The sequence below is a fragment of the Triticum urartu genome, chromosome 3A (genome assembly GCF_056163025.1).
Source record: "Triticum urartu cultivar PI428250 chromosome 3A, HENAU_Tu73, whole genome shotgun sequence".
Taxonomy (NCBI): Eukaryota; Viridiplantae; Streptophyta; class Magnoliopsida; order Poales; family Poaceae; genus Triticum; species Triticum urartu.
The window spans coordinates 48,093,798-48,119,590 of NC_141875.1; the positions used below are offsets into that span (position 1 = coordinate 48,093,798).

A 25,793-nucleotide genomic window follows, 5' to 3' on the forward strand; every position below is an offset into this window, starting at 1 on the left:
CACTATAGCATGTTGAGAAAATAGTATGTTTCATCATTCCCATGTGTTAAAATTAATCATGTTTAACATGAAGCAACAATGACCGCACACGACCTGTCGTGGTCCCTTCTTATTTGTACTACTACTACATTTGATTACCCATTTTGTAGTACTCCTAATACGTTTGATTTGGGGCATGTTTTGATTCAAAGGAATAGTGCAGGATATTTGAAGAGTTTGAATCCAAGGGAATTATTCTACATGGATCGTTTGATTCATAGAAATGGAATTCTCATGACCTATTTGGATTAAAGGAACTTTTCCTATATAACCATTTGAATCATAGGATCCTGGCCACTAAATGCTTATGGAATCATTTATACCTGGAGCACACTTGGATCATAGGAATTGTCCCTAACTCCCTAAGGAATCATATTTACTCTATTTTGGAGAAAAATTTCCATCCACTTAGGACCCATTTGGTTTACATGATTTTTGGAAACGTGCATGCATGCATGTTTCAGTTATTAGCAAGACTAGTTTCATTGTGAGGCAAGAAAGGTGAAGAACAACGCAAATCCTTGTTTTGAGAATGGTCATTGGGGGTAGTGCTTTTTCTTCGGTTAAGATAACATGCGATGTCTCATGTACTGCTCCGATATTCATTGTTGTCAGAAGATCATATATTAGTTTCTGCTCACCTACTCCTCATTCAAAGACAGGAATGAGAGAATATATAAGCCTTTATGCATTTATTTGTGCACATCTCTTTTCACCTATATATAACTAGAGATGTGCGCATATGCAAACTAACATATAGTTAGAAGTTACAACCGACCAAGCATTCACATGGCTTGCATTGCAAGAGAATCCAAATACCTTCTACATAGGTTGGTCTAGAATACTTATTGGGAATGAGCGGTATCGGAAAGCGGTCTATTTGGATGCCCCTACATGTTAGGGCACGGTCTCCAACTAATAGAATCCATGATTAACTCGCCACATAAACAAAGCACACACACAGTAATATGCGTGACACATTATTGCCATGGAGATTGTGTGCACCATCTAGTTTTTCACTAGTTGCAGGTGGCGGCTTTCATCAAGAAAGGCCCTGGAGGAAGTTCAACGCATACATTGTGTATCCTTCTATGTCTCGCACTCGACATTTCCAGCGATCACTATTAGACAGAGTTTGTGCACACACATATCCTGCATCCTTTGATTGTTGTACGCGACAACAGTAATATCTGGTCGCAAGCTGCGACTACGTCGGTTGATCAACACGGTTGCAAGGTAGCTATCGAGAGGCAAACACAATACTATTCTTATATACCAACAAATCCTCTGATTTCCGGAAGAGCTCGGTGCCAATTATTTGTGACCGATATGTCAATTATCTGAGAATAGAGTCTTATTCATGTCAAAAAAAAATGCAGGAGTTGATCAACACGTGTGGACTGTGGACTCTTCTCTGGATATCAGACTCCTCCATCAAGAAAAAAGATGCAATTTTCTCTCTCTCTCTCTCTCTCTCTCGACCCAAAAGGAAAAGAAGATTCGGTTTTTTTGTCCACTGCCAGAGACCACACACATACATATTCTTCCCGTGCAAGAAGAAGGGAGGGAGGGAGGGAATCCAGAGAGGAAACCTGTTCCATCGAGTAGCAATAGTAGGAGGAGTCCCGGCCCGGCCGGATTCACTGCAGAGTTTGCGTTCCGGCCGGTTGCCTGCCTACTCCCCAACCAAACTGCTGCTACCGCTCCCCGCGGCCATAAATAACCTCCTCCCCTGCGCCCGCTCCTGCACGCCGCCCTCCTCCCTCCCTTCCGTCGCGCATCACCGGAACCAATCTCGCCATCGGCTAATCCGTCCAGGTCCGTCCAGGTGAGTTCGCCAAGATTCCTCTGCTTCTTCTCCCTCCTTCTTCTTCTTGATTGGGGACTCACATTCTGTTCCGCAGTTTCGGGAGTCGACCCAAGAACCAGATGGGCATCCTGTCCCTCATCACCGGCAAGCCGGGCGCCAGCGGGTTCGGCTCGGGCTCCACGGCGGAGCAGGTCACCGAGGGCATCTCCGCCGCCGGCCTCACCGTCCTCGTCACAGGTACCCACCACAACCCCACTCCCACCCAACCGGCCGGATTCCTCCCCTGCTCTTGCGCCGCCCGCCAGATCACCAATGGCGTTCGCTGTGCCACCTGACATGTTCACCCTCATCTTCTTGGCTGTGTGATGGGGACACCACCTTTTGGGCGTTTCGTTTAGTCATATACTCATATGTGGTGATGATGATCTCTTTCCTGTTTGGGCACACGCGTCCTGAATCTGACTGCTGGTTATGCATCGCTGTCAGCACAAGAACAGGAGCATCGCTACCGGTACCAGCTTCATGTTCACATCAAATTAATTTTCATCCCTGCAGCCTGACGGGTGTGCTAACCGTGTACTAGTGAATCAAATTAGCTGGCTTTGTTCATGGTGCAATGCTCAGATAGTCTCTGTGATGTTGTCGGTTAGATTCATGTGCAACCTTTCTGAATATTTTCTGCAGGGAGTTGCTCTGCTCTCTTCTTTGTGCTATGTAGACAAGCAGTTGGGAAGTGGGTTTATGACCGGGATTTTGTTGTTTGGGGGTATGTACTGAAGTACTAACTTCTGAACATTTGTTGTCGCAACTGTTTTTCGTACACAAGCACTGGTCTTTGTTCAGATTTATGCTCTGTTCTTAATCTGAACCATGACGTATGTTACGATGATCTGTTCTTCAAACAATTGCAAGGACGCTGTTGCTTGTATTTTTCCAAACTCTTGATGTGAACAAGTTGGTTTAGTCTGCCTTTTTATGTGGAGAATGAGAGTATGCAGCCTAGATTTCTGGGTCCTGTCTTTTGGGGACTGTTTTGTGTGGCTTTGAATAAATACTGAATTATTTGTTGTTATCTGCCAGTTTCTCCTCTTCACAAGAACCAATCAAATATCCCTAGCTGCTTTTGTTGAGATGAATATTTTGTTTTCATGGTAAACCACACCATGGATCCAAGCTTTCACTTGTCTTAAGTAGTAGTGCAGACAATTTGTGAACCTCCCACCCTTCTTGCCAGTATCGTGATGATACCAAATTTACGGTTAGGGATTAGGAAGGAACGTAGTACTTTTTGTTATTTTTATATCTCTCTTTTATGTGCTTTAGTTTATCGCAGGAGTGATTTTTTGCATTATTGACGAGGTCCTTTCAGTTAGATGGCAATCTCCTTCTATCCTTTTCATTGCACTATGGTTTTCAAGCTCCGATGTTTACTTGAAAAGTAGAAATTAGCAGAAACTGTCATTTTTGTCCCTTTTGCTAGTTGGTTGTTAGAAGTCTACAGCAAGAGTGATCATATGCTGCAGTGACACGATCCTTTCAGTTAGCTGACAATCTTCTTCCATCCTTTTCATCGCACTAGGATTTTGAAGCTCCTATGTTTACTTGAAAAAGTCAAAATTATCAACATCTGTAAGGTTGGTTGTTAGACTACAGTGTTCACATTCATTGAGAACTAAGTCTGGTTATATTGATGGGAGCTTTTCTGCTATTGTTTTTACAACAACTTTTTCTGGAAGTTTTTTACAAACAATAATAAGTTCAGGACATAGGGACTTCTAATGGAGTGCAAGAGCTTCCATTAGTATGTGTTGGAACAATTGGAGGAACCGTTTTGGGTCGCGTCAATATTGCTTATTCGTAAAGCATGGGTGTGGGTTATGCTTATGCATACTTGCGATAATTTGTTATGGGCATTTACTAATGCCATCAGTACATTGCCACCAAGCCTGTGATAAAATCAATCTTTTTGAGTTAATCACATTTTATAACATGTTTCCAAGATCTATTTATGTTTTTTACTGAAAGCCGCAATTCTGATATCTTTCAGGAGGATCTAGTGGCATTGGTCTAGAGACCTCGAGAGTCTTTGCCCTGAGAGGAGCCCATGTCATCATTGCTGCGAGAAACACAGAGGCTGCATCAGAGGCAAGGAAGCGCATCATGGAGATACACCCAGTAGCCCGTGTCGATGTTCTGAAGCTTGACCTTAGCTCCCTCAAGTCTGTCAGGGCCTTCGCTGACCAGTTCAACTCCATGAATCTTCCTCTAAACATCTTGATGTAATCCCTTCATCTCTTATCATTCCTTCTTTTCTTTGATATGTACATTGCTGTGTCACATTAAATTTCAGTTTAGGGTAGCTGTATATCACTGCTAGTGTATTCCAGCACTGCCTACGCTTCACTGAATCAAGCCATCCGAATTCTTCTGTTCTGCAGAAATAATGCAGGTGTGATGTTCTGTCCTTTCCAACTGTCTGAAGACGAAGTGGAGATGCAGTTTGCCACAAATCATCTTGGTTAGTCTCTAACTGCCAGCAATACTTGAAATAGACAGAATCAATGGTGGATATCCTGATACTAATAGTTTTCCCTTTCACTCCAATGCTCAATCAGGTCACTTCCTACTGACCAACCTTCTCCTTGATAACATGAAAACTACTGCCAAGTCTACGGGTATTGAGGGTCGCATTGTGAACTTGTCATCAGTTGCCCACCTCCATACATATCCAAAGGGGATTCTGTTTGATCAGCTCAATGACAAGAAAATGTATGTGTTCTTATGGTTATTTAGTAGAAAATCTACTATCGATTCAACTGCTAATAATGTATTTTTCTATTGGCAGATACAATGATAAAATGGCCTATGGACAATCTAAGCTTGCAAACATACTGCACGCGAAAGAGCTCTCTAGGCGGCTCAAGGTATCATTTTTCTCCATATTTTTGGTCTTTTCTCTTCATTTTATTCATTCATCAGGAGAAAACTTCGAAATAATAACTTCAGATCTTCATGAACTGCCTAGATATTACCTAGGTTATAATACCCTTGCTTATCTTGATTTGTATTGCTAAAACTGTTATTAGTTATCATCACCATAATAACGCAGCGGTTTAGCCTTTTAGTAGCTTTCAACGAGGACAGTGATTTTTCTATTAGACCTATTGATCTAGCTTGTAGGTATTAAATTCTTTACTGCCAGCTAGGTGTTCCATTCTGATGCACCATGAATAATGTGCTGTACTTACACAGGAGGAAGGAGCTAACATCACAGTTAATTGCGTTCATCCTGGATTGATCATGACCAATTTGATGAGGCATTCCTTTGCTCTCATGAGTAAGCACTAAGCACTTAGGCTCATCCTTTCATATGACTGAATATATTTCTCAAACGTCAAGCTTTATGTCCCCACGACGTTATAATTTATTTATTCTGTTTTCATTTGCAGAGGCGATTCAAGTTGTCACCTACTTGTTCTGGAAGAATGTACCCCAGGTTCTTATCTATTCCTGGCTTTGACAAAATTCCTAATCCTAACAATGACACAGCATCTTCCTTACAAAGAACTTCGTGTTTTTTTCTTGCAGGGAGCGGCAACTACTTGCTACGTAGGCCTCAACCCTCAGCTGAAGGGGATGACAGGCAAATACTTTGCCGACTGCAACGAGGAGAAGACGAGCGCGCACGCGAAGAGTGACGCCTTGGCAAAGCAACTCTGGGAGTTCAGCGAGGAGCTCATCAGATCCGCCAAATGAGAGCTCGGAAAAGGCGTCTTTCGGGATGCTGTCGAGTTTATGGTACAAATGGTTGGTTAGCAAGTAGCAGCAGCACAAGCAGTAGCTACAAGTAGGAAACTGTCACCTGGTGAAGTGAACCAATATTGTTCACGAATAAATTTTCCGTCCTTGTTTGATGTCGTGGCTATGATCGAATTGTGTTCTTGTCAATATATTCACCTCAAGTATATTTGTCGGTCGGTTTCGGATTGGATTAATGAATCTAGTTAATCATCTCGCTTATTTTCAGATTTCTGTTTTTCCTGAAACTTTCTCAGTGTCACATATAGGAGTACTATATACAGACAGTTGGAGAGGTTTAGAAGAAATTCCTCTGCTTTGATTTGTTGCCACTAACAAATTCCATCTTGAGTGGTGAACCCAACGCTGGCAACGACCACGATGGCGAACACACGCGGGACAGCCACGTTGGGGTGGCGAACACACGCGGGACAGCCACGTCGGAGATGGTCAGGCCAAATAGGCAGACGACATCCTGCGGTGGCCTGCTGAGCGGCAGCCTGATGCTCCCTCCAGTGAATGTGCTGCCGGGGCATGCCTTGGTGTGCGGCGCCCCTGGTGCGACACCCCAGACAAAGGCGAGCTCGGGCGCGAGAGCACAACAGAGCAAGTGGCAGTCGGATTGTCAAGTTTGAACTACTCCACTCCCCAGCTCAGGTGCTCTGCTAACTCCAACCTCATGCAGTTTCCAATACCCAAATATATATTGGACATTCCATGATGCAGTTATAACCCCCAAATTCTCAGTAACACAGTAAGGTTTCTTGCCATAGGCAGTCAGACAATAGGAAACCTAATTGGACATTCTGAGATTAGTACTAGCATCCATGCCAGGGCTACATACAAACTACATTCTGAGATTAGTACTAGCATCCATCATGCCAAAGGCTCCATACATGATACATCCAACAGGAGCATCTGTTGGGGAACGTAGCAGAATTTTAAAATTTTCTATGCATCACCAAGATCAATCTATGGAGTCATCTAGCAACGAGGGAGAGAGGAGTGCATCTACATGCCCTTGTAGATCGCGCGCGGAAGTATTCAAGAGAACGGAGTTGAAGAAGTCGTACTCGACGTGATCCAAATCACCGATGACCAAGTGTCGAACGGACAGCACTTCCGCGTTCAACACACGTACGGTTGGGAGACGTCTCCTCCTTCTTGATCCAGCAAGAGGGAAGGAGAGGTTGATAAAGATCCAGCAGCACGACGGCGTGGTGGTGGAAGCAACGGTGATCTCGGCAGGGCTTCGCCAAGCGCAGGGAGACGGAGGAGTGTCACGGGAGGGAGAGGGAGAGGCCAGGGGCTTGGGTGCGCAGCCCTCCCCCCCCACTATATATAGGGTGCCTAGGGGGGGGCGCCGGCCCTAGGAGATCCAATCTCCTAGGGGGTGGCGGCCAAAGGGGGTGCCTTGCCCCCCAAGGCAAGGGTGGCGCCCCCCACCCCTAGGGTTTCCAACCCTAGGCGCAGGGGGAGGCCCAAGGGGGGCGCACCAGCCCACTAGGGGCTGGTTCCCCTCCCACTTCAGCCCATGGGGCCCTTCGGGATAGGTGGCCCCACCCGGTGGACCCCCGGGACCCTTCCGGTGGTCCCGGTACAATACCGGTGACCCCCAAAACCTTCCTGATGGCCGAAACTGGACTTCCTACATATGAATCTTTACCTCTGGACCATTCTGGAACTCCTCGTGACATCCGGGATCTCATCCGGGACTCCGAACAACTTTCGGGTTACCGTGTGCTAATATCTCTACAACCCTAGTGTCACCGAACCTTAAGTGTGTAGACCCTACGGGTTCGGGAGACATGCAGACATGACCGAGAAGCCTCTCCGGTCAATAACCAACAGCGGGATCTGGATACCCATGTTGGCTCCCACAAGCTCCACGATGATCTCATCGGATAAACCACGATGTCGAGGATTCAATCAATCCGTATACAATTCCCTTTGTCAATCGGTACGTTACTTGCCCGAGACTCGATCGTCGGTATCCCAATACCTTGTTCATTCTCGTTACCGGCAAGTCACTTTACTCGTACCATAATGCATGATCCTGTGATCAACCACTTGATCACATTGAGCTCATTATGATGATGCATTACCGAGTGGGCCTAGAGATACCTCTCCGTCATACGGAGTGACAAATCCCAGTCTCGATTCATGCCAACCCAACAGACACTTTCGGAGATACCTGTAATGTACCTTTATAGTCACCCAGTTACGTTGTGACGTTTGGCACACCCAAAGCACTCCTACGGTATCCGGGAGTTGCACAATCGCATGGTCTAAGGAAATGATACTTGACATTCAGAAAAGCTACAGCAAACGAACTACACGATCTTTGAGCTATGCTTAGGATTGGGTCTTGTCCATCACATCATTCTCCTAATGATGTGATCCCGTTATCAATGACATCCAATGTCCATAGTCAGGAAACCATGACTATCTTTTGATCAACGAGCTAGTCAACTAGAGGCGCACTAGGGACGTGTTGTGGTCTATGTATTCACACATGTATTACGATTTCCGGATAACACAATTATAGCATGAACAATAGACAATTATCATGAACAAAGAAATATAGTAATAACCATTTTATTATTGCCTCTAGGGCATATTTCCAACAGTCTCCCACTTGCACTAGAGTCAATATTCTAGTTACATTGTGATGAATCGAACACCCATGCAGTTCTGGTGTTGATCATGTTTTGCTCTAGGGAGAGGTTTAGTCAACGGATCTGCCACATTCAGGTCCGTATGTACTTTACAAATCTCTATGTCTCCATTTTGAATACTTTCACGAATGGAGTTGAAGCGACGCTTGATATGCCTGGTCTTCCTGTGAAACCTGGGCTCCTTGGCAAGGGCAATAGCTCCAGTGTTGTCACCGAAGAGAGTCATCGGGCCCGACGCATTGGGTATGACTCCTAGGTCGGTAATGAACTCCTTCACCCAGACTGCTTCTTGTGCTGCCTCCGAGGCTTCCATGTACTCCGCTTCACATGTAGATCCCGCCACAACGCTTTGCTTGCAACTGCACCAGCTTACTGCCCCACCATTCAAAATATACACGTATCCGGTTTGTGACTTAGAGTCATCCAGATCTGTGTCGAAGCTAGCATCAACGTAACCCTTTACGACGAGCTCTTCGTCACCTCCATAAACGAGAAACATTTCCTTAGTCCTTTTCAGGTACTTCAGGATATTCTTGACCGCTGTCCAGTGTTCCATGCCAGGATTACTTTGGTACCTTCCTACCAAACTTACGGCAAGGTTTACATCAGGTCTGGTACACAGCATAGCATACATGATAGACCCTATGGCCGAGGCATAGGGGACGACACTCATCTTTTCTCTATCTTCTGCCGTGGTCGGGCATTGACCCGTGCTCAATCTCGTACCTTGCAATACAGGTAAGAACCCCTTCTTTGATTGATCCATTTTGAACTTCTTCAATATCTTGTCAAGGTACGTACTCTGTGAAAGACCAATGAGGCGTCTCGATCTATCTCTATAGATCTTGATGCCTAATATATAAGCAGCTTCTCCAAGGTCCTTCATTGAAAAACACTTGTTCAAGTAGGCCTTTATGCTTTCCAAGAATTCTATATCATTTCCCATCAACAGTATGTCATCCACATACAATATGAGAAATTCTACAGAGCTCCCACTCACTTTCTTGTAAATGCAGGCTTCTCCATAAGTCTGCATAAACCCAAACGCTTTGATCATCTCATCAAAATGAATGTTCCAACTCCGAGATGCTTGCACCAGCCCATAAATCGAGCGTTGGAGCTTGCACACCTTGCCAGCATTCTTAGGATCGACAAAACCTTCCGGCTGCATCATATACAATTCTTCCTTAAGGAAACCATTAAGGAATGCCGTTTTGACGTCCATTTGCCATATCCCATAATCATAGAATGCGGCAATTGCTAACATGATTCAGACGGACTTCAGCTTCGCTATGGGTGAGAAAGTCTCATCGTAGTCAACCCCTTGAACTTGTCGATAACCCTTAGCGACAAGCCGAGCTTTATAGATGGTCACATTACCATCCGCGTCTGTCTTCTTCTTAAAGATCCATTTATTTTCTATGGCTCGCCGATCATCGGGCAAGTCAGTCAAAGTCCATACTTTGTTTTCATACATGGATCCTATCTCGGATTTCATGGCTTCCAGCCATTTGTCGGAATCCGGGCTCGCCATCGCTTCTTCATAGTTCGAAGGTTCACCGTTGTCTAACAACATGATCTCCAAGACAGGGTTGCCGTACCACTCTGGTGCGGAACGTGTCCTTGTGGACCTACGAAGTTCAGTAGCAACTTGATCTGAAGTTTCATGATCATCATCATCAACTTCCTCTCTAGTCGGTGCAGGCACCTCAGGAACATTTTCTTGAGCTGCACTGCTTATCGGTTCAAGAGGTAATACTTCATCAAGTTCTACTTTCCTCCCACTTATTTCTTTCGAGAGAAACTCTTTCTCTAGAAAGGACCCATTCTTGGCAATAAAGATCTTGCCCTCGGATCTGAGGTAGAAGGTATACCCAACAGTTTCTTTAGGGTATCCTATGAAGACGCATTTTTCCGACTTGGGTTCGAGCTTTTCAGGTTGAAGTTTCTTGACATAAGCATAGCATCCCCAAACTTTTAGAAACGACAGCTTAGGTTTCTTCCCAAACCATAATTCATACGGTGTCGTCTCAACGGATTTCGACGGAGCCCTATTTAAAGTGAATGCGGCAGTCTCTAAAGCATAGCCCCAAAATGACAGCGGTAAATCGGTAAGAGACATCATAGATCGCACCATATCCAATAGAGTGCGATTACGATGTTCGGACACACCATTACGCTGAGGTGTTCCAGGCGGCGTGAGTTGTGAAACTATTCCACATTTTCTTAAGTGTGTGCCAAATTCGTGACTCAAGTATTCTCCCCCATGATCTGATCGCAAGAACTTGATTTTCCTGTCACGTTGATTCTCAACCTCACTCTGAAATTCCTTGAACTTTTCAAAGGTCTCAGACTTGTGTTTCATTAAGTAGACATACCCATATCTACTCAAGTCATCAGTGAGGGTGAGAACATAACGATAGCCACCGCGAGCCTCAACACTCATTGGACCGCACACATCAGTATGTATGATTTCCAATAAGTTGGTTGCTCGCTCCATTGTTCCTGAGAACGGAGTCTTGGTCATCTTACCCATGAGGCATGGTTCGCACGTGTCAAATGATTCGTAATCAAGAGACTCTAAAAGTCCATCTGCATGGAGCTTCTTCATGCGTTTGACACCTATGTGACCAAGGCGGCAGTGCCACAAGTATGTGGGACTATCATTATCAACCTTACATCTTTTGGTATTCACACTATGAATATGTGTAGCATTACGCTCGAGATTCATTAAGAATAAATCATTCACCATTGGAGCATGACCATAAAACATATCTCTCATATAAATAGAACAACCATTATTCTCGGATTTAAATGAGTAGCCATCTCGAATTAAACGAGATCCTGATACAATGTTCATGCTCAAAGCTGGCACCAAATAACAATTATTGAGGTTTAAAACTAATCCCGTAGGTAAATGTAGAGGCAGCGTGCCGACGGCAATCACATCGACCTTGGAACCATTCCCGACGCGCATCGTCACCTCGTCCTTCGCCAGTCTCCGCTTATTCCGCAGCTCCTGCTTTGAGTTACAAATGTGAGCAACCGCACCGGTATCAAATACCCAGGAGCTACTACGAGTACTGGTAAGGTACACATCAATTACATGTATATCACATATACCTTTAGTGTTGCCGGCCTTCTTGTCCGCTAAGTATTTGGGGCAGTTCCGCTTCCAGTGACCACTTCCCTTGCAATAAAGACACTCAGTCTCGGGCTTGGGTCCATTCTTTGGCTTCTTCCCGGCAGCTTGCTTACCGGGCGCGGCAACTCCCTTGCCGTCCTTCTTGAAGTTCTTCTTACCCTTGCCTTTCTTGAACTTAGTGGTTTTATTCATCATCAACACTTGATGTTCCTTTTTGACTTCTACCTCTGCTGATTTCAGCATTGAATATACCTCAGGAATGGTCTTTTCCATCCCCTGCATATTGAAGTTCATCACAAATCTCTTGTAGCTCGGTGGAAGCGACCGAAGGATTCTGTCAACGACCGCGTCATCCGGGAGATTAACTCCCAGCTGAGTCAAGCGGTTATGCAACCCAGACATTTTGAGTATGTGCTCACTGACAGAACTATTTTTCTCCATCTTACAGCTGAAGAACTTGTCGGAGACTTCATATCTCTCGACCCGGGCATGAGCTTGAAAAACCATTTTCAGCTCTTCGAACATCTCATATGCTCCGTGTCTCTCAAAACGCTTTTGGAGCCCCGGTTCTAAGCTGTAAAGCATGCCGCACTGAACGAGGGAGTAATCATCAACACGTGTCTGCCAAGCGGTCATAACGTCTTGGTTCTGTGGGACGGGTGCGTCACCTAGCGGTGCTTCTAGGACATAATCTTTCTTGGCAGCTATGAGGATGATCCTCAGGTTCCGGACCCAGTCTGTATAGTTGTTGCCATCGTCTTTCAGCTTGGTTTTCTCTAGGAACGCGTTGAAGTTGAGGACAACATTGGCCATTTGATCTACAAGACATATTGTAAAGATTTTAGACTAAGTTCATGATAATTAAGTTCATCTAATCAAATTATTCAATGAACTCCCACTCAGATAGACATCCCTCCAGTCATCTAAGTATAACATGATCCGAGTTAACTAGGCCGTGTCCGATCATCACGTGAGACGGACTAGTCAACATCGGTGAACATCTTCATGTTGATCGTATCTTCTATACGACTCATACTCGACCTTTCGGTCTTCTGTGTTCCGAGGCCATGTCTGTACATGCTAGGCTCGTCAAGTCAACCTAAGTGTATTGCGTGTGTAAATCTGGCCTACACCCGTTGTATTTGAATGTTAGAATCTATCACACCCGATCATCACGTGGTGCTTCGAAACAATGAACCTTCGCAACGGTGCACAGTTAGGGGGAACACTTTCTTGAAATTATTACGAGGGATCATCTTATTTAAGCTACCGTCGTTCTAAGAAAATAAGATGTAAAACATGATGAACATCACATGCAATCAAACAGTGACATGATATGGCCAATATCATTTGCTCCTTTTGATCTCCATCTTCGGGGCTCCATGATCATCGTTGTCACCGGCATGACACCATGATCTCCATCATCGTGTCTTCTTGAAGTTGTCTCGTCATCTATTACTTCTACTACTATGGCTAACGCTTTAGCAATAAAGTAAAGTAATTACATGACGTTTATGTTGACACGTAGGTCATAAATAAATAAAGACAACTCCTATGGCTCCTTCCGGTTGTCATACTCATCGACATGCAAGTCGTGATTCCTATTACAAGAACATGATCATCTCATACATCACATATATCATTCATCACATCCTTTGGCCATATCACATCACAAAACACTTGCTGCAAAAACAAGTTAGACGTCCTCTAATTGTTGTTGCAAGTTTTTACGTGGCTGCTATAGGTTTCTAGCAAGAACGTTTCTTACCTACGCCAAAACCACAATGTGCATTGCTAATTTCTATTTACCCTTCATAAGGACCCTGTTCATCGAATCCGATCCGACTAAAGTGGGAGAGACAGACACCCGCCAGCCACCTTATGCAACTAGTGCATGTCAGTCGGTGGAACCGGTCTCACGTAAGCGTACGTGTAAGGTTGGTCCGGGCCGCTTCATCCCACAATACCGCCGAATCAAGATAAGACTAGTAATGGCAAGATAATTGACAATATCGATGCCCACAACTACTTTGTGTTCTACTCGTGCATAGTAACTACGCATAGCCTAGCTCATGATGCCACTGTTGGGGAACGTAGCAGAATTTTAAAATTTTCTACGCATCACCAAGATCAATCTATGGAGTCATCTAGCAACGAGGTAGAGATGAGTGCATCTACATACCCTTGTAGATCGCGTGCTAAGAATTCAAGAGAACGGGGTTGATGGAGTCGTACTCGACGTGATCCAAATCGCCGATGACCAAGTGCCGAACGGACAGCACCTCCACGTTCAACACACGTACGGTTGGGAGACATCTCCTCCTTCTTGATCCATCGAGGGGGAAGGAGAGGTTGATGAAGATCCAGCAGCACGACGGCGTGGTGGTGAAAGCAACGGTGATCTCGGCAGGGCTTCGCCAAGCGCAGGGAGACGGAGGAGTGTCACGGGAGGGAGAGGGAGAGGCCAGGGGCTTGGGTGCGCAACCCTCCCTCCCCCCACTATATATAGGATGCCTAGGGGGGGGGCGGCCCTAGGAGATCCAATCTCCTAGGGGGGCGGCGGCCAAAGGGGGTGCCTTGCCCCCCAGGGCAAGGGTGGCGCCCCCCACCCCTAGGGTTTCCAACCCTAGGCGCAGGGGGAGGCCCAAGGGGGGAGCACCAGCCCACTAGGGGCTGGTTCCCCTCCCACTTCAGCCCATGGGGCCCTTCGGGATAGGTGGCCCCTCCCGGTGGACCCCCGGGACCCTTCCGGTGGTCCCGGTACAATACCGGTGACCCCCGAAACCTTCCCGATGGCCGAAACTGGACTTCCTACATATGAATCTTTACCTCCGGACCATTCCGGAACTCCTCGTGACGTCCGGGGTCTCATCCGGGACTCCGAACAACTTTCGGGTTACCGTGTGCTAATATCTCTACAACCCTGGCGTCACCAAACCTTAAGTGTGTAGACCCTACGGGTTCGGGAGACATGCAGGCATGACCGAGAAGCCTCTCCGGTCAATAACCAACAGCGGGATCTAGATACACATGTTGGCTCCCACAAGCTCCACGATGATCTCCTTGGATGAACCACGATGTCGAGGATTCAATCAATCCGTATACAATTCCTTTTGTCAATCGGTATGTTACTTGCCCGAGACTCGATCGTCGGTATCCCAATACCTTGTTCAGTATCGTTACCGGCAAGTCACTTTACTCGTACTGTAATGCATGATCCTGTGATCAACCACTTGATCACATTGAGCTCATTATGATGATGCATTACCGAGTGGGCCCAGAGATACCTCTCCGTCATACGGAGTGACAAATCCCAGTCTCGATTCATGCCAACCCAACAGACACTTTCGGAGATACCTGTAATGTACCTTTATAGTCACCCAGTTACGTTGTGACGTTTGGCACACCCAAAGCACTCCTACGGTATCCGGGAGTTGCACAATCTCATGATCTAAGGAAATGATACTTGACATTCAGAAAAGCTACAGCAAACGAACTACACGATCTTTGAGCTATGCTTAGGATTGGGTCTTGTCCATCACATCATTCTCGTAATGATGTGATCCCGTTATCAATGACATCCAATGTCCATAGTCAGGAAACCATGACTATCTTTTGATCAACGAGCTAGTCAACTAGAGGCTCACTAGGGACGTGTTGTGGTCTATGTATTCACACATGTATTACGATTTCCGGATAACACAATTATAGCATGAACAATAGACAATTATCATGAACAAAGAAATATAATAATAACCATTTTATTATTGCCTCTAGGGCATATTTCCAATAGCATCATCTAGCTAAGCTATGTAGCTAGCGATCAAAAGGCGATCATGGCTAATCTAGTTCGCATGATCATCAAGACTGGTGGACCACTACAAAGCCTCCAACTAATCCACCAGCACTACGACTACACTAGAGTCAAGTACAACGCGCACGTACAATTTTACGGAAGCAAAAGTAGGAGGGCCTCCTGCACATCAGTATTGCAGAGCCTCAACGGCGCTTCCTCTTGTGTGACTGCAGCTGTCTCAGGAGGAACTGGATGGCTTCCTCCAGCGTTGCTTTCCTGTCATCCTTACGGTTCCACAGCTCCGGTGCGGCGTAGCGTCCGCTGGGGTTGTACTCGTTCATCTCAAGCAGCGCCTTTGTCACCAAGTTGTAGATTTCCTCACCATGCTCCTCTTTTAAGCTGCGAAGCTTGTCATCCTCCTCCGAAAGAATTTCCTAAACCAAAGGAAAGAAGGTATGCGCCATCAGATGGAATCCTATACATATTTGTAAGTTCATAAAAGGAAGATAATGTTTGCAAAAGCAGATCTGATTAGAATGTTATAGAATGCTATTAGTCTCCAATAATATGATGAGTATAGGCTAACAGAGCTACATGAAACAATAGTAGAGGTTGTACTGTCTACATACTGTCTCTTTACCATCAACCATAACTATCCTAAAAGGATGCCAGCCTGGGTTTGCAATTTCAGCTTCCCATTTTGAACAAAGAATAGCAGATTTAATTTGTGCATCTTCTTGTGGTGCATTTTTGCTGCAAGCATTGGGAAATACTTTCAGATCCAGCTCACCCATCCTTTTGATCCCTATATGTGCCTGCACATTTGTAAACTTCTGCAGTTCCTGCCAAAACATAGGAGTATTGCAGACAACAAGAATTAGTGATAGATATGATGCTATCACTACGGAAGAAAAAGGTGTCAGCTGCTCACCTACATCTATCAGAATTTTCCGAGCACGTTGCAACTCGTCATTGCTTTGTTGTTCCTTGGTAACCAGCATCTGGACGAGTGACTGCATCTCCTGCATGTTAGCATCTTGCTCGCCAGCTCTAGCGTCATGCTGCTTGGATGTGGCTTCAATCATATTGGACGTCGCATCGATCTTCTCCAATGCCGCATCTATCACCACCTTGGAGGCTGCATCTATCTTCTCCAACGCCACATCTATCACCACCTTGGATGCTGCATCCATCACCACCTTGGATGATGCATCTATCTTCTCCAATGCCGCATCTATCATCACCTTGGATGCTGCATCGATCTTCTCTAATGCCGCATCTATCATCACCTTGGATGCCGCATCGATCTTCTCTAACGCCGCATCAACCTTCTCAGACCTTACTTCAATATTCTCAGACATCGCTTTAGAGCCACGATTCTGATTGTCATTGATTGTTGATCGATTCATTCCTCGTTCCTTATGGGACCCCAATGGCACTGGCTCAGATGGTGCATCTGCCACGAATGGTTCCGGTGGCAGCTGGAAGAGATCTGGCCTCTGCACCCAGATGAGCCTCTGCAGGTATGCACCGTAGTAGCATGCCCTGTTGGTGCTCTTCTTAATCAGGTGTTCCATTTCATCGTCCACTCGGTCCCAGAGTAGACCCGTCCAGTAAACACGATGCGCCCGATGATACTGCACACAGCTCGAGTTGCAATCCAACACAATAGGTAGTCTGCGCTTCCTGTCAGTGGAAGCCTTTATTGGCGCCAGAATGTAAACCTTCATGAACTCTTTGGCAGCGGAGTCCACGACGGTTCTAGCAGGACCAGACCGTCTAGGTCTTCCTAGGAGGCAGAGCGCCTGGGCGAATGAATCAAGGGAGACCTCGATTCTTTGGCCACGGACGGAGCTCCATCCGGGCTTCGAGTAATCTGGCTCGTAGTTGGCGATGAGCTCGGCGACGAGGTCGGGGTGCGGGGCCCTGGAGGAGGGGAGGTCGAGGCGGACGAAGTCGAGGAGGCCGAGGGCGTGGAGGCCTTCGTCGTGGGCGGCGGACAGGGCCGGCGGCGGATCAAGGAGGCAGAGGTTAGCACGGATGCGGCGGAGGCGCGCCTCACTGTGTCAGCACCATGGCTTCAACTACTGCGGGCATGCCGTCAGGAGGAAATAGAGAGTAGTAGAGGGAGTGTGTTTGGGCCTAGCCTAGGGGTTATAGCAAGTGCTGGGCCGTGTCGTTGGGCCTTGGAGTGTGAGAGCCTGTAAGTGGCCAGGAGGATATAACCTGGAGGTGTGCGTCTGTAAACGATAGCTATGATGAATTGATTCATTGCTCACTTTCTCTTCCATCCCCTTTCCTCCTTCCTTCTTCCCCTTCCCCACGGAAACCTCACCTACTCGCTCCTACCTACCCCGATGGCGATCAGGAGATCCCAGTACATCACTGCTGGTATTCAGAGCTTGGTCTGACCCGTTTGCGCTTCCCTATTCTCTTGATCTAGCTGGTAAATCCTGCGGAAGGTTGCAGAACGCCCTCGGGTTTGATCTGCGTAAATCCAGAAGTGGGTTAGCGGATTCGGGGCGGGAGCAGCAACAACGCCGTCCAAGCCGAGTGTGCAATCGAGGAAGGTGATTTCGGCCATGGAGGCGTTTGAGGAGAGATTGATGAAGGAATTGGAGGCCCTCAAATTTGTGCGGGACAAAATTGAGGGGATTGACGCAATCTCGTCGCGGCTGGAGGAGATCGATAAGAAGATGGAGGAACAAGCTGGCCGGATCGATGCAGTACAAGCAAAGGTGAACCTCACGATGAGCTCGATCGCGGATGTGCGCCAAGAGCAAGTTTCGGTGGCCAAGGGGGCCAAGGCGGCGCAGCAGACCGCCTCACCGCGCGACGCGACCGAGGCGTTGCTGCCCTCGCCACCTCCGCATCCCCCGCCTCCGCCCTTACAAGTTCCCCGACCACAGCCGCAAACTAGATCTTCAGCTCAACCGGATCCAGGACGTGTGGAGGGTCAGACCCCGGAGGGGCAGTCGTCACGCAGGCCATGGATGCCGAAAATGGACTTCCCATGATTTGAAGGGGACGATGTTCGCATCTGGATCGATGGTTGTGAGTCATTCTTCCTGCTCTATGACATCCCGGAGAACTTCAAGGTAACATCAGCTACTCTGCACTTGGGAGGTGATGCTGCACATTGGTATCTCACATACAAATAGGAGGTGGGATGGGTGGAATGGCGTCAGTTCAAAGAGGCTGTCATACAAGAGTTTGATGCTCACTATCAGCGGGATAAGATGAAAGCGCTGCTGATGTTGAAACAGGAAAGCACTGTAGATGAATACAAGAGAAGTTTCCTTCAGTTAGTCTATCAGGTGCGGCTGTATGACCCTGCTATCAGTGATACCTTCTTGGTCACACGGTTTATTTTAGGATTAAAAGAAGAATTGCGTTGGGCAGTGGAGATTCAGTTTCCACTCACAGTGGCAGCAGCTGTAGCATTTGCATCCGTTCAAGAGGGAACTCTGCTTCGAGCTCGGGCACCACGACAATTTCCAAAATCCAGTGTCACTAAACCTTACAGCAAAGGGGGGCAAGCCTCTGGGGATATCTGGCACGCACGACAACTGAAAGAGTACCGCCATGCAAATGGTCTCTGTTTTGGGTGTGGGGAGAAGTTTGCCCCAGGTCACAGTTGTGCTAAACCTGCGGTGGCTCAAGCAAATGCCATAGTTGGGACTGACACTGATGCTGACCGAATACCTGACGCCGTGTTGGACGCCATTGCTATGCAGGAAGCAGTCGAAGAAGAGCTCCTGTTATCTGTCAATGCTCTCTCCGGTGCAGATCATCCCAAAATAATTCGATTGAGAGCAATGGTGGGAAATCAAGTTGTGATTATTCTCCTTGACTCCGACAGTACACATAGTTTCATTGATGAAGCTATCCTGGACAGATTGAAACTGCAGCCACAATCTCTGCAGACAGCTCTGTCAGTTAAAGTAGCTAATGGGGAGGTGTTACCTTGTAAAGCTGAACTTCCAGAACTCACTTGGTGGATACAGGGCAACACTTTAAGTTACCCACTGAAAGTGGTGGAGTTAGGAGGACATGACATAATCCTGGGAATGGATTGGCTCGAACAATGGAGTCATATGACTTGCCATTGGAAGGAGAAGTGGGTTCAATTTCTCTACAAAGGCACAGAAATAAAACTGAAGGGCATTCAGACTCAGCAACCAGCAGTGTTACAGAGAATGCCAGTTGATCAAGTGTTGAAATGGGAGAAAGGAAATGATATATGGGCCACTGCTGTGCTTATGCCTAAGGAAATTCCAACTTCAGTAGCCCCTCCGGAACCTATACAACAGCTCATTACTGAATATCAGGACATATTTCAAGAGCCCAAGACACTCCCTCCCCACAGGACTTTTGACGATGCAATCCATCTTATCCCTGATGCTCAGCCAGTTAATTCCAGGCCTTATCGATACTCACCTCTACAGAAAGATGAGATAGAGAGGCAAGTGGAGGAAATGCTTAAAGCTGGACTAATCACACCTAGCATGAGTCCCTTTGCATCCCCTGTTCTATTGGTGAAAAAGAAGGATGGTTCATGGAGATTTTGCATTGATTATAGAAAATTAAATGCTATCACTATGAAGAACAGATTTCCTATGCCAATTGTGGAAGAATTATTGGATGAGTTGGTTGGAACAACCTATTTTTCCAAGATAGATCTAAAGGCCGGGTACCATCAAATTAGAATGGTTCCTCAAGATGAGTTCAAGACTGCCTTTAAGACACATCTGGGACAATACCAATTTAAGGTCATGCCTTTTGGTTTGGCAATGGCCCCATCCACATTTCAGTGTGTCATGAATTATCTGTTGCACCGTATATTAGGAAGTTTGTGCTCGCCTTTATGGATGATATTCTAGTCTTCAGTCAAACTCTGGAAGAGCATAAGGAGCACTTAAAGGTGGTGTTTCAACTGCTCAGGGAGCATCAATTTTATGCAAAAGAATCCAAATGCTCCTTTGCTCAGTCTCAGTTGGAATATTTGGGCCATATCATCTCTGACAAAGGGGTGGCCACAGACCCAGCCAAGACAGAGGCTATGGTTAAGTGGCCAGTGCCAACTAACCCAACTGATCTGCGAGGGTTCTTGGGGCTGACTGGTTACTATAGAAAATTTGTGAAGGGCTATGGAGTGTTGGCTAGACCACTAACAACCTTGCTTCAGAAGAAAGCTTTTCAATGGAGTGAGGAGGCCAACCTAGCTTTACAAGCTCTCAAGAAGGCCATGACCTCTACTCCGGTGCTGCTTTTACCTGACTTCTCTAAACAATTCACTATAGAGACAGATGCTTGTGCAACGGGCATTGGAGCAGTGTTGGCTCAGGAGGGACACCCTATAGCATTTTACAGCAAGGCTTTGAGTGTGCGAAACCAGCAGCTCTCCATTTATGAGAAAGAATTTTTGGCTATCATCATGGCGGTGGAGAAATGGAGAGCCTATTTGAGCATGGGGGCCTTTCATTATTAAGACGGATCACCAGAGTCTTTGTCACCTGGGGGATCAAGTGCTTTCAACTGAATTGCAAACAAAAGCAATGACAAAATTGGTAGGATTGGAATTCAAATTTCAGTATAAGAAAGGAGTGGAGAATGTGGTTGCTGATGCTTTATCCAGGGTGGGTCATCTTATGGCCACTCGATTAATTTCCCACACTCAGCCAGCATGGATGCAGGAAGTTTTAAATTCATATACAGTGTACAAGGAAGCACAACAACTTCTGCAGAAATTGGCCCTTTCCTCAGAGCCTCTGGATGGCTACAGTCTGCAAGAGGGAATTATTCACTATCAAGGAAGGATTTGGCTAGGGGCTAATACAACCCTCAAAACTATAGTTATTGCTAACTTTCACTCCAGTGCAGTAGGGGGACACTCTGGAATTCAAGCAACTTATCAGCGGGTCAAGAAACTGTTCTGCTGGACAAATCTGAAACAAGATGTTCAAGACTTTGTCAAACAATGTGGAGTCTGTCAGCAAGCTAAGAATGAACATTGCAGATCTCCGGGCTTGTTAAATCCATTGCCTGTGCCTCAGGGGCCTTGGCTGGACATTACAATGGATTTCATTGAGGGACTGCCTAAATCAAATGGTTACTCCTCTATCCTCGTGGTGGTCGACAGGTTTACAAAATACAGTCGTTTTATCCCACTCAAGCATCCATTCACTGCTCCTGTAGTAGCAAGAGCATTTCTGGATCAAGTGGTCAAGCTACATGGCCCTCCCAAAACTATTATCTCAGACAGAGACAAATTCTTCACTAGTGTTTTCTGGAAAGAGTTTTTCAAATTATGGGGCACTAAACTCTTGATGAGCATGGCCTATCATCCACAAACTGATGGACAAAGCGAAAGGGTGAATCAATGTCTAGAAATGTATTTGAGATGTGCTGTGCATGATCAACCTAGACAGTGGCAATCTTGGCTTTCTGTGGCGGAATTCTGGTATAACACCAACCACCACACCTCTTTGGGTTGCTCTCCTTACAAAGCTCTCTATGGACATGAACCTCATTATGGTACATTTCCTGTGACCTCCTCTTCTCCACACCCTGATGTGCAGCAGTGGATTTCTGAAAATCAAGCACACTGTGATCAGCTCAAAGAACATCTCTTGAGAGCTCAGACCAGGATCAAACATTATGCTGACCAACAAAGAAGTGAAAGAGAGTTTCAGGTTGGCGACAAGGTGTACCTCAAGTTACAACCCTATGCTCAACATTCAGTGGCCAACAGGCCTTGTCCAAAATTGGCCCTCAAGTTCTTTGTGTTGGGTTTCGTAGTAATTTCAAAAAAAAATTCCTACGCACACGCAAGATCATGTGATGCATAGCAACGAGGGGAGAGTGTGATCTACATACCTAGTAGATCGACAACGGAAGCATTTGGTTGATGTAGTCGTATGTCTTCAAGATCCGACCGATCAAGCACCGAAACTACGGCACCTCCGAGTTCGAGCACACGATCAGCTCGATGACGATCCCCGGACTTCGATCCAGCAAAGAGTCAGGGAAGAGTTCCGTCAGCACGACGGCGTGGTGACGATCTTGATGTACCACAGCAGCAGGGCTTCGCCTAAACTCCGCTACAGTATTATCGAGGACTATGGTGGCTGGGGGCACCGCACACGGCTAAGGAATAGATCACGTGGATCAACTTGTGTGTTCTAGGGTGCCTCTGCCTCAGTATATAAAGGACTAGAGGGGGGGAGGCTGGCCGGCCAAGCACTGGTAGCAAAAGGTCCTATAGTCCCGGTTCGTAAGGGCCTTTAGTCCCGGTTCAGGAACCGGGACTAAAGTATCGGTACTAATACCTCCACCCTTTAGTCCCGTTTCAATCCAGAACCGGGACTAAAGGCCCTCCACGTGGGCAGTGCGCAGAGCCCAGTCAGGAGACCCTTTGGTCCCGGTTGGTGCCACCAACCGGGACCAAAGGGTCTCCTGACTGGGCTCTGCGCACTGCCCACGTGGAGACCCTTTGGTCCCGGTTGGTGGCACCAACCGGGACCAATAGGCATCCACGCGTCAGCACTTCTGTGCATAACTCATCAATTACATTACTATAACCTTGACTAATATATATAAGGGAAACCGAATACGCACAAGACAGTAACACTCACTTGAAGTTGTAAGGAAAGAGTATTATATCTTTGTTTTGATTTATTATCAACGATTCTAGCATGCTGGCCTCGGTTTCTGCGGCATGAAATTTAACCTGAGTTGCATCTATGAGATTTGTGTTAATGAACCCAATATCACCGACTTGTCTTTTCTTCAATTCGATGATCTTCAATCTGCATAATATAGTGAGGATGATTATAAATACATGCAATGAAAGAGCTAAGCTATATAGAGAAACTTAATGACAGAAGTAGTACTACTTACAGACAGTAGCAGGTGACAGTTGCTTTATCGAGGGCCAATTGATTGAAGAACTGATAGAACTCCTCAAATGGAACAGGCAACAGATCAATTCCAACGAGGTCATGCTCCGGTTTAACTCTCGCAAACAAAGTACTCCTCCCCCCAGAGTCTCTACAGATTTTCAAGTACCAATCATGCAATCTTCGCATCATCGTTGATAGAGATCTTTCATCTTTGACGAGAGGCTTCCCGTACTCGTATCTTTGTATTTGCACGTCCATGGGGTCATAATGTACTTCGTCGGGCAGGTAATCTGCAGGATTGCTATAACCGGGCACCATACTCGGATCATTATCGACGTTGTGGCTAGGCACCTTGAGCGGGGGGCACGATTGCTTCGCTTGTTCGCCGAGCTGGGCAATTTGTTTCCCAGCTCGTCGTTGTTTCAGCCTTTGATCACTGACAGTACTTCCCGACCGCTCCGCTTCGGCAAATTCCTTTCCAATAATGCAGTCATAGTTTCCTTTCGGCGAATCAGACTTCGGTGTTTTTGTCAGGGCAGCCAGAGTGCACTTCACTTTCACCCGATCTACCTTCTCCTCCGGAGGTGGATGTTTCTTTGCTTTCACCCCTTCAAAGAATTTCTTCACTTCTTCTCGCGCGATCTCGGCGTTCTCCTCCTGGGTCCTCTCGTATGGTAACTTCTCTGGAGTCTTCAGAGAAGGACCGAATCTGTATGTCCTCCCGCCTCTGGTTGTACTGCTAGACGCCGACCGAGCAGACGTAGCAGTTGTCTTCTTTACTTGCTTAAGCGGCGGAGGAGAAGGACTACGACGCACCGGAGCAGCTGGAGCGGCGGCAGGTCTCTTCCACCCTTGCTGACGAGGCGGAGAAGGAGGAGGCGGGCTGCTCGGGCGCGTCGGCGCAGGCGGAGAAGGAGGCGGAGTGCCGCCGCGCGCCGGAGAAGGAGCCGGCCGAGGGCCCTGATCGTCACTCGCCGGAGGAGGAGGAGGCGGTGGAGGCGGAGTGCCCTGACTCGCCAGAGGAGGAGGAGGAGGCGGTGGCGTCCAGTTCGGAAGGTTGATGAGGTCCTTCCGCCATAGGCATGGAGTCTTCAGAGCAGACCCCAGCCGAGTCTCCCCTTCACCGGTAGGGTGGTCAAGCTGGAGGTCCTCAAATCCCTCCGTTATCTCATCCACCATCACCCTAGCATATCCTTCTGGAATCGGCCGGCAGTGAAAAGTTGCGCCGGGTTCAGTAGGATAAACAGAGCCAACAGCCGCCTTGACCTTCAAATTCATCCATTGCGTCATAAGGTGGCAATTTTGAGACTCCGTGATAGCATCCACGGGATAGCTGGCAGGAGCCGTCAAGGCATGCTCTAGCTGAAGCAGCTCGGTGGAAGCCACGTTGCTTCTGCGCTGAGATGGCGGGGTAGCTTCGGGGGAGGCTTCGGCAGTACGTTTGCTACGATTTGCTTCTCGTTCCTCTATCGCGTCCACCCTTGCTTGCAGCGCCTGCATTTGGGTCTGCTGCACTTTTTTCCTCCTCTCATGGGATTTGTAACCGCCTGCGTCCGGAAACCCAACCTTCCACGGAACGGAGCCTGGCGTGCCTCGTGTCCGTCCAGGGTGCTCAGGATTCCCGAGGGCCATTGTGAGCTCGTCGTTCTCTCTGTCTGGAAAGAACGTCCCTTCCTGCGCTGCTTCGATATACTGCTTAAGCTTACTGACTGGTATGTCCATTTGATCGTTCGTCCAAATGCACTTCCCTGTTTCAGGGTCCAGGGTTCCGCCAGCCCCGAAGAACCAAGTCCGGCAACGGTCTGGCCAGTTATTTGTCTCTGGTTCGATCCCTTTATGAACCAGATCATTCTCACTCTTGGACCACTTAGGCCGGGCTACGAGGTAGCCACCTGACCCCGTGCGATGGTGAAGCTTCTTCTTCGCGGCATTTTGCTTGTTTGTCGCCGACATCTTCTTACTCTTTTCTGATGTCTTGTGGGCCACAAATGCGGGCCAGTGATCTCTGATCTTCTCATATCTGCCCTTGAATTCTGGTGTCTCATTTTTTTCGACAAACTTATTCAGCTCTTTCTTCCACCTCCTAAATAGTTCTGCCATCCTCTTCAGAGCAAAAGACTTGATTAATTTCTCTTTAACTGGGTTCTCTGGATTATCCTCAGGCGGTAGGGTGAAATTTGACTTCAGCTCAGTCCAAAGATCATTTTTCTGCATATCATTGACATAAGACACCTCAGGGTCTTCTGTAGCTGGCTTAAACCATTGCTGGATGCTTATCGGGATCTTGTCCCTAACCAGAACCCCGCACTGAGCAACAAATGCGCTCTTTGTCCGGAGGGGTTCAATAGGTTGGCCGTCGGGTGCGATTGCTATGATCTCAAACTTTTCATCCGAGCTCAACTTTTTCTTCGGGCCTCGTCTCTTTACCGAAGTTGTGCTCGATTCGGAGGGCTAGAAAAAAGAACAAAGACTTAATTAATATGTGTACATACCAAAACAATGAATGCATCAATCAGCTAGTCAGCATAGGCTTAACTAATATATATACCTGGCCGGACTCGGTTCGGTCACCGGAGCCGTCATCACGGTCTCCTTCTTGCACCGGCATTGGGTCACCGGAGCC

At 47.0% G+C, this 25,793-nt stretch overlaps 3 protein-coding genes across 4 annotated transcripts; 2 read left to right on the plus strand and 1 right to left on the minus strand.

Annotated features, from left to right (window-relative positions):
- Nucleotides 1-1,579: 1,579 nt before the first annotated feature.
- Nucleotides 1,580-5,860, plus strand: LOC125542673 (short-chain dehydrogenase TIC 32 B, chloroplastic). Of its 2 annotated transcripts, none has more exons than XM_048705806.2 (9): nucleotides 1,580-1,867; nucleotides 1,944-2,086; nucleotides 3,897-4,128; nucleotides 4,288-4,367; nucleotides 4,465-4,618; nucleotides 4,695-4,773; nucleotides 5,102-5,186; nucleotides 5,299-5,345; nucleotides 5,438-5,860. In XM_048705806.2, the coding sequence occupies exons 2-9, from the start codon at nucleotides 1,969-1,971 to the stop codon at nucleotides 5,603-5,605; spliced, it is 963 nt and encodes a 320-aa protein (XP_048561763.1). In that variant the 5' UTR covers nucleotides 1,580-1,867; nucleotides 1,944-1,968; the 3' UTR covers nucleotides 5,606-5,860. The 2 variants fall into 2 exon arrangements, with proteins under 2 accessions (XP_048561763.1, XP_048561764.1); XM_048705807.2 differs by having other exon boundaries at nucleotides 1,620-1,857.
- A 9,609-nt stretch (nucleotides 5,861-15,469) lies between these two features.
- Nucleotides 15,470-17,557, minus strand: LOC147978402 (uncharacterized). The gene is made up of 4 exons (XM_087514740.1): nucleotides 17,493-17,557; nucleotides 16,202-17,327; nucleotides 15,896-16,108; nucleotides 15,470-15,700 (listed from the first exon to the last, which is right to left on the minus strand). The coding sequence occupies exons 1-4, from the start codon at nucleotides 17,555-17,557 to the stop codon at nucleotides 15,470-15,472; spliced, it is 1,635 nt and encodes a 544-aa protein (XP_087370866.1).
- A 291-nt stretch (nucleotides 17,558-17,848) lies between these two features.
- Nucleotides 17,849-20,757, plus strand: LOC147978403 (uncharacterized). Its single transcript, XM_087514741.1, has 4 exons — nucleotides 17,849-18,221; nucleotides 18,291-18,364; nucleotides 18,428-19,959; nucleotides 20,115-20,757. The coding sequence occupies exons 1-4, from the start codon at nucleotides 17,849-17,851 to the stop codon at nucleotides 20,755-20,757; spliced, it is 2,622 nt and encodes an 873-aa protein (XP_087370867.1).
- The last annotated feature ends 5,036 nt before the right edge of the window (nucleotides 20,758-25,793 follow it).